The sequence below is a fragment of the Eurytemora carolleeae genome, unplaced genomic scaffold (genome assembly GCF_000591075.1).
Source record: "Eurytemora carolleeae unplaced genomic scaffold, Eaff_2.0 scaffold537, whole genome shotgun sequence".
Classification (NCBI taxonomy): domain Eukaryota; kingdom Metazoa; phylum Arthropoda; class Copepoda; order Calanoida; family Temoridae; genus Eurytemora; species Eurytemora carolleeae.
This window is the reverse complement of record NW_019396509.1, coordinates 190,772-199,857: the sequence shown is the minus strand read 5'-3', so window position 1 is coordinate 199,857 and position 9,086 is coordinate 190,772. Positions and strand designations below refer to the sequence as shown.

Genomic DNA, 9,086 nt, shown 5'->3' with positions numbered 1-9,086 from the left:
TTGTTAACGACAACCATTCAATAATGATTACTAACAAAGAGAGAGTGAGAGAGTAAACCAACTTTAAGGGCATCAGTGCATATTACTTAGTAGTATTTATTTAATTATAAATAGGTTTAAACTCCCCACATCTTTTTAGGGATTTATCCTCTTCCACATTAAAAAACGTCTTTTAAATGTGAAAATGTCATTTATAAATAAAAAATTTTTTCCAAAAAAAAATGGTTTTAAAAAAAATCATATAAAAATTGCATACTTTTTTTTCTATAAAAATGATGGTTTTCTAAAAGTTCAAAATGAGTTTCAAAAACTTCCAAAAATGAAATGAAAAATGAAAACTGCTTCTTTATGATTGTTTTCATAAATAAATAACAACCCTACTGTTTGTCCCTAATTAAAATTTCTGCCATAAACTTGTTCTTCTATATAATCAACCCTGTTTGGCCATATTTCTATGATTTCAGGAATTTCAGGTGGGATTGGTGGGTGGGGGTTTGCTTAGAAAATTGTGCAGCACAAAAACTTTTTATAGCATTGTTTGATAGAAAGACTGAACCAATGAAAAAGAGTGAAATATGTTTTAAAGTTAGAAAACATGGTGACGGTAATAAGAATTTTAAAAAAATTTTAAAAACAAAATGGGGAACAATTTAATTCTCTGTTTTATTTCTGTTTCTGTTTCATTAAGTTAAATAATTTGATTTATTTACAGTTGTATGCAATAACTTTGTGACGTTCAGCTGTTTCCAATGTGGGGCCCTGGCGCCAACTGGTACCATCAAAATGCCATACTTCTCCATTGTCCTCGTCCTCCATAATTAACTCATCACCCAAGACAACAAGATTAGGATGATAAAAATAATCCTCCTGACCAGCTGGCTTTTCAGATATACCAGGTGCCAAACCATCTCTCCAGGTCCTTGTTTCCAGATTTAGAATTTCCATGTGTCGGCAAATGGCCTCATGGGATGTGTCTGTAAAGATTTTTCATTAAAAAATGTTGATTTTACAAGCCATGAAGGACATCAGTCTACTTTTGATAGATTTGATAAAATTCTGTGTTGATAAAATTGTATTTAATTAATCTATACATTCTTAAATCCCCTGGCTGATTCAGAATTTCAGGGAAACTTGATAAAAGCATGTCTAATTCATTGGTTTCAAGGGGTAGTGGTATAACAATTTCATGAACTTAAGAAACAGGAGAATATTACAGTTAAACATCCAGTGGATTTATTCTCTGAGTGGTTTAATTTTACCTAGAACAGGAACAGAGCCATTTGAACCAGGAGCTGCAGCTGCTTGAGAAGCAACTATTGGACGAGGTCCCCCAGTCCATTGATAGTCTCCACTTCCTCCTCGATGGTCGTGGTCATCCCCACCAAACACATATACTTCATTCTTGTACAATGCACAACCATGATTATACCTTTAAATATCATAGTTGATTTAATCAGAAATAATCCTGTCACTAATTAAGCAGGAACACAGGTTTTTTTTGAGTAAGTTATTTTACTTTTGACTAAATTTAGGGGTTTTTTTCTCAGAAAAAGTTTACATTTGAATTATAAATTATTATAAATGAATTGACCTTCCACGTTTCAAATTAGGTATTTGATCTCCAGTGAAGCCTTTCTAAAGGTGGTAGGTTTGAACTTGATTGCCAACAGTTTGTCCTCCATGTTTTCCATTTGTGTTATCACCCGCAATGAATAATATTTCCTTGTCACTAAAATAACAAGAACCACAGTCTCTATTGAACCATGATTACACTACATGCCAACATATAGCTCTTTTAAAACTATGCATACTCATTTTTAATACCTTATAGCTACAGCACAGTGAGCTTTTACAGGTATTGGTAGTTTGTGTTCAAGAGTTTCCCATTTCTCTCCTTTGAATATTTCCATGGAACTAAGCAACCTACGAACATAACTCATTTTATTTTATCTTTAAAAAACTGGATTATTTTAAAACATTATGCATAAATTATATATCTATGTGTTAATATGTTAATTTCACTATAATAAAAGAAAAAATATGTTACTATTTTAACTTAGTACTTATTAATCATGATCTTTAAACTTTTGACCTTGAGATTGTTGGATATGGGACAGTTAAAAGGCTAGTTGAGTTTTTCATTTTAAGCTTCTTTGTTTTAAAAAGCCCAGGACCATCTGATTTTAAATTATGTGTCATATGTTCTTTTTGGATAAATGTTTAAAACAGTTTATGAAAGGGGGAAGGGGTGGATAAAGAACTAAATGGTATTTCACTTACCTGAATCCTTCATTATTCCTACCACCAGCCACAATCATACTATTCCCTATGGTGGTCATTGTATGTTTTGATCTTGGTGTATTCAAGTTTGCACTTTTTACCCAGTTTCCTCCAACATTCTTGTAACAGTCTGCAGAATATCTAAAAAATAGATCAGGATTTTTATGTCGATAATCTCTGTATAAATAACCATCAAATAGATCAATTTTAAATCTTCCTTAGAAGCATACCAACATCTATGCATACCAAGTAATAGGGGCCATGGGCACAGGTTAAAATCATAAATAATAAAAATGGTAAATAATAAAAATTATCTTGCTGGCCAATCTGAAAAGAGATGTTTTCCCCTAATAACATAATTCAATAATTGACTACCCTTATTTCCAAATTTCACTTTAGTATTTCTCTATTTTCTAAACTTGCCCCCTCCAGTAGATTTACAGGCTATTCTATCTATCTATCATATGTATAAAAAGGGTGACTCATGCATTGCATGATTAATCTATCTATTGATCCCATTGTCATAGTCAAGGTTGTCTTTTCTAAAAAACTAATTTTGTCACCTTTATTTATACTTATGCTATCGAATTAAAATGGCAAAAATAGCCTGTAAATCTACAAGTCTAGTCCAGAAAATAGCCTGTAAATCTACTAGTCTAGTCCAGAAAAGTCTTTCTGCAACCTACAAGAAGTAGGTCAATATATGACTACAATAAAGAAGATGGGGAAAGGGGGACTTCAGAGATAAGAGTACTGCTGAAATGTCTATAATGACTAATGATACAACCATAGAGTAATAACAGAGAAGTAAAGCTTCTTTGGTGTGGTAAAAAGTAGATAATTGAAAATTAGTATTAATATTTAGATAGACACTTAATATGGATTGTAAATACAGGATTGTATACTGTAGTACAATTCCAGTTCAGTAGTTTGTTTATGTTAATAAGAGTATGACCAAATTTTGCATTGTGAAAAAGTGCACAAACAATTCTTCTTGTAAAAATGTGAGTTTTTTTTCAAAATACCAAAACATTGTGCATGGCTAGACTTTTTTAGACCATATATCCCTTAACTTGTATTTGCTCAAACCATTTTAAAGGAGATATTTGTCAGGGGAAGAAACCAAGTTTGAAATAAAATGCAACACCATTGCTCTCAATTTTAGGTGAGAATAAAAATGAATTTACTGTATTGTTTAATATAAAATGTTTTAATATTTAACATAATTTAAAAAAAGAAGTCGTAATTAAAGATGCGTGCGCATCGTTTTTTTCAGTTCATTTGTTTATCATTTGTTAAATACCCATCCAGTTTGTGTTTTTTTTTCAGTACTTTGGTAAAAGTTTGAATTTTTGTTCTCAGAATAACAGGCGCGCAACTAGGGGTGGTAATGGGCGGGGGGCAAGCACCCCCTTTTTAAGAAGAGTTGAACAGAAGAAAGAATAAAAATGTTTGAAATAAGAATGTTATTCAAGTTTTAAGCTAAAGGCATGCCAATAGAAACTTAATATTAATGACAGAACTTTTAGGTAGTAAATTAAAAACCTACAAATTTGAAAATTGTCAAATGTTTGCAGTCAACATCTCTTTGAATAAAGAAAAAAAATCTAAAAATTTGTCAATTTCATAACCCCATAAAAGAAATACAATCACTCTTTATATACAAGTGTAGTGTTAGATACGTAAACATCTTGTGATGTTCACAACCAACCACTCTGTTAATTAATTAATAGGGAGGTCAGTTGTGTACATCTGAGGTTAGTTTACCTCTTTCATTTATTATTCTTTGGAAACAAGGGGTAAAAATGGAAATAAGAGCAGGTAAAGGGACAGTGGAGGCAAACTCCAACCCCTTGGTGGAGGTTGACATATGAGTAAGCTACTCTCTGGAATAGAAACTGAATAGCTTTATGAATTTAAATAAACACTTACTGAGCTCCATTTTCTAATCCACCTCCACATGCATATATTTCACCTTTCATTATAGCAAGACCTATTCAATACACAAAAATCATGTTTATATTATGCAGTAGTAGTGGAATATTTCTTGTTTTAACAGCTTTGTTGTTTCTGTTAACTGTCACCTGATTAGGCTAATTTTGTCAAATGTTGTTATGGGGGGGGGGGAATTTTTAACTTTAGTATAATATAGGGAAATATGATACTTGTTCCTAGTGCATAAAAAAATTAGACCTCTAACTTTAATAAGGAGGATTTTAAATAAAGTTAAAAAATCTTTGGGAAAATGTTCAAAATAATTATTTTTACTTTTGACATTATTAACATGTTACACATCCACTCTACTCTTAGCAAAAAAAAACAATTTTTTTGACAAAATTTGTTAACAACTATGATGTTTAAAACATTAAAAAGTTCAAGCATTTCATTGTAAGCCGTTTTTGAGTTAATTAGAAAAAACATTAGGGGGGGGATGGAAAACTCTGCCCCCCAATTGTGATAGGCTTAACATAGAGAAAAAAAAACCTCTCCTGTGCTTAATAAAAATAAAATGGGAGGAGGTGATTTGCAGAACCTTTTCCCTTTAATTTCTATTGTAATACTAATTTATAGAATTTCAAAAGTTCAAAACCGTTACAATGATAATTTACTCCCCCCTCCCACTTTAATCCTTAGTAAAATCAGAAGAACTTAGTTGGTTTTACATAAGGGTCAATATTTTATAGTGTACATGATTTACTTAAAAATCAGGTCAAAAATTAAGCTGTAAGGAAATTAGATATTTAAAACTGAAAGAACTTCTTACCAACATCCCCAGGAGAATCTGGAAATAAAGAAGTGAGGTAAATAATTTAAAACTGTGTTTAAGAAATTACATACCAGGTAGCTGTTTCCAAAATTCCGAATTACAGCGCGGATATGAGGAAGCCCCATTTCCACCTAACCCAAATAATGGTTATTAACCCTATCAAATGCATCAAGCAATATCAAGGAAGTTTAAATCAAATCTCAATTAAATGGTTTACCACTGCCTCCAAAATAGAGCATAGTTGGCACTCTGAAATAAGACCATTAGTCAAAAGTGCTACTATAAAACAATTAAGAATTAAAAATAGATAACAACCCACTAATACATTATTTAAAATACTGTCTTTTATTTATTTTTCAAGAAAACTTTTCTATTTACTGGTATTTAAAGAATGACCTTATCAAGCCATGCATAATTAACTATATTTTATGATTTGTCCTAAAGATCAATATTATTGCATTGAAATGATCAATTCTAACAATAAAGCTTTTCAAACTGCAGGAAAAAAAGTTGATAAATTTGGAGAAACTTTAAATGTAATTATATCAAATTTCAAATTACAGAGTCCCCTTCTCATATTAGATAATCTCCAAGCTTTGATGGCAAAATACTCAAATAATCCTTGAATAATTAGGCAAGAAATTTTAAATTAGCCTTATACATTTTTCTAAATGATTTATTTAATTTAATTTTCTGATAAGTCCCTTAATTTTCAAATTAGAGCTTTAAATGATCTAATATGATGAAGGACATCCTGAATTTTGAAAACAAATGAAAAATGAAAATTTGGAAACCTGCAAGTTGGTGGTACACCCATAGCATCACAATCTATCTAAATATTAAGCAGGCTGTCTAATCACCACATTAGACAAGAGTATTCTAACAAGGATTGGATTCTTTCCTTGAAATGAATAAATGCTATAAGCTACCTGATTTGGAACATGCACTTCTTTAGGAGCCTCAGGTTTAGCTGAAATAAGCAAAAAATTTGAAATTATTACTCTATATCATAACTTTAAGAAATACAATTAGATCGTAAATTTTAGATTTCTTTTCTTTAAATCTTTTCAGAATCCAAATCAAAACCTAGGTTGAAATGTTTGGTTGATGTTGTCAAAGAAAACAACATTAGATGTAGTATATCTTTTTTTTGAGAAGATGGACTTAAGAATGAAGCAACAGAAGTTTAACACTATGTACACTGGAAAATATTGAATTGCATTATTATGATATATATATATAAATTTGGCATGTCTGTCTGTTTGTCTGTCTGTTTGTTTGTATCCAATAAACCTCAAAACGACTGAACCGATCAGGCCCAAATTTTTTGTGGGACATTATGTGACCCTAGGGAAGGTTTATGAATGATCAAAATTTTAAAAATTTGCATTTAAAAGTTTTTTATTTAAGTAAAATTTTGAAAATGCGCGAAAAAATATTATGAAATCCGCAAACTTTTTTGTTTTTGTTTTATACTGTACAAAGAGAAGATGTTCAGAGATAAAGCCACAATTAAAAGTAGAAATAGATGATGGGCTCGAAGCGCCCTAAAAGCTTAGTTAACATAAATTTGTCTACAGTCTAAGCATACAAAGAAAACTAAGTAAAGTAATATTGACATTACATCCAACTAAATAAGATTATTTATAACAGTATTGCCGGCTCTACCTGGTCTTTTCCCACGTTTTCCACCTGATCCTTTTTTGCCCCCTCTACCTGGACCACCCTTTTTGCATTTAAAAGATTTCTTAGCAGTCCTGATACAGATTCCTCCCTATTTGTCAAAAAAATTAAAATTCTTCATGTGTATTTACATAACATAACACATGGTAGTAATTATTGAAGGAATGATCAAATTATCAGTCTTAATCCCTTTTATTGAAGATGTTTAGATACAAATTGTATACATATTACCAAAACCCATAGTTGTGTTGATTTACACAAAATTTATTCATTTTTGTTGGTGTACAAGCTCTTATTTACTGGAGTTTAAAAACAGGAATTAGGAATGGTTTAATGGAGCTTAAATGATAATCTGCAGGGTCATAGGTCATTCATTCAAAATGAAGGATCTCGTCAAGAACTGGTTAGGCTGTGGCTGTGTGAATAATTTAATTATAAATTTTAAATGAATCCAATGGTATCTAAACTGATATGTAGCCAAAAAACATATGTATACATTATACATCTATCTTAATAACCTTTTTTCTTTTTCAAGGATGAATAGTAATAGAGTCAAACTTGTTTAATTTCAGTGACTAAATTAATGGAACTCACTCTTTGACATCTTCGCTGCAGAGTATCTTTTTGACCGCAGAACAGGTCTTTCTTTATTTGTAATGATTTCTTTCCTATAGGAATTCAGTGTTTCAATGTAGAAAATAAATATTAATAGAATATAGAACAATTAAAATAAAGAGAACAAAATTGATTACCACTACATTCTGACCCACCATTCTGCAATATTTGATTGTTTAATTAAGAGATGGTTTATTTACTGACATGTCAGTGTACCAGCTTTAACAAGTAACATTATTAAAAAAAATGCCACTTTGATTATTTTTAATAGATTGGAGGAATTTTGCTGAAAAATTTATGTATAGAAACTAACTATGAATGTATGAATGTTTATGAAGAAATTGTATACTAAAAATGCCAAGTTAGCCAAATCTAAATGTTTTTACTAATTTAATTCTATATACAACTGTTACTTACCCTACACTACTGTTCAACCCTCCCACCCCTATGATAATGAATAAGATGTACCAATGTCCTACAGATTAGTCCGTTTCTACATTTTTCACCAATGGTTCCAGAATCCCCACAATCAGCTTCTAAATATTACAATGTCAAATTTTAAAAACTGGAAGAAAGAAAACTTTCTCAAATTTTTATCATCATTAAAATAGGGCATAAGGGTTGTGGAAATAAATAATAATATAATTACTTCTTCGCTCACCCCCTCTGCTTTTAATCAATACAACATTATCTTCTTTCCTGAACAAGTTGATATATTAGAACTCTTGTTTTATTAATTACAGAATTAAATATGTTACCCATATTGAGCTTCAGTATGTAATACGCAGATTAACAGCATTATTAATACCTAGAACAATTTATATGAAGTATACTGCACAGTATAGATTTTACTTAGTTTTACTTTTATTTTATGCATAAAATTTACTCAATGTGTTTAATATTAATGAGAAATCCTCTGATGTATTAGATTATTCAGCCTAATAGAGGCCACAGGGGGCACTGGTTTTTCATCATTTAAATTTGTTCTTCCTATTCGATTTGATCATATAACTTGCAATAAAAAAGTATTTTCAAAGTTGTAATTTGATGATTCTGCTTTTCAGAGTAAAGGCAATAATGGCCTCCCTGTGAAACAGGGTTCAGAATATCTTATCAAAATTTTTTAACTATTAAAGCAATCAAAAAGATATTTTTAAATTGAAATTTTTAAGATCTCTTCACATTAAACTGATTTAAAAAAAAATTTCTTGACAAATCTTCCAAGGATTTTCTTTGCGCCATTTGATTGGACATTTTATTTTTAGGTTAATAGTTGTAATTGTAAGTTCCTTATCAGGGAAATAAATTTCAATGATTTTCTAATATAAATTCAAAATCAAAATCGTTTAAAAAATGAGGCTCTTAATTATAATTTATCTAAGGATTTTGAAGTTGCAAGGTTTTGTTTGCACCATTTTATCAGCCACCTTCTATATATAAATTTGGCTTGTCTGTCTGTCTGTCTGCTTGTTTGTATCCAATAAACGTCAAAACGGCTGAACCGATCGGGCCCAAATTTTTTGTGGACATCTAGGGACCCCAGGGAAGGTTTATGAAAAATCAAAATTTCAAATATTTGTCCCTATCAAAAATCGATCGTCATTAAATTTTTAAAAATTTTGAAAATCCGCGAAATTTTTTGTAAAAATCCGCGAATTATTTTTGTTTTGTTTTACGATGTACACAAAGAGAACATGTTCACAATTAATTTAGAAGATGGGCGCGAAGCGCCCTCTAAGGC

The 9,086-nt window shown here is 30.5% G+C and overlaps 1 protein-coding gene across 2 annotated transcripts; it reads right to left on the bottom strand.

Moving 5' to 3' along the window:
• Positions 1-644: 644 nt before the first annotated feature.
• Positions 645-8,179, bottom strand: LOC111704592 (uncharacterized). 2 transcript variants are annotated; one of them, XM_023476875.1, is made up of 17 exons: positions 8,104-8,179; positions 7,995-8,044; positions 7,814-7,881; positions 7,483-7,504; positions 7,325-7,398; positions 6,716-6,821; positions 5,977-6,017; positions 5,842-5,879; positions 5,265-5,296; positions 5,119-5,178; positions 5,045-5,062; positions 4,213-4,273; positions 2,281-2,421; positions 1,825-1,923; positions 1,592-1,729; positions 1,260-1,429; positions 645-974 (listed from the first exon to the last, which is right to left on the bottom strand). In XM_023476875.1, exons 1-15 carry the CDS (start codon positions 8,142-8,144, stop codon positions 1,636-1,638), a joined length of 945 nt encoding a protein of 314 aa, XP_023332643.1. In that variant the 5' UTR covers positions 8,145-8,179; the 3' UTR covers positions 645-974; positions 1,260-1,429; positions 1,592-1,635. The 2 variants fall into 2 exon arrangements, with proteins under 2 accessions (XP_023332643.1, XP_023332644.1); XM_023476876.1 differs by having other exon boundaries at positions 8,007-8,044; positions 8,104-8,165.
• Positions 8,180-9,086: the final 907 nt, after the last annotated feature.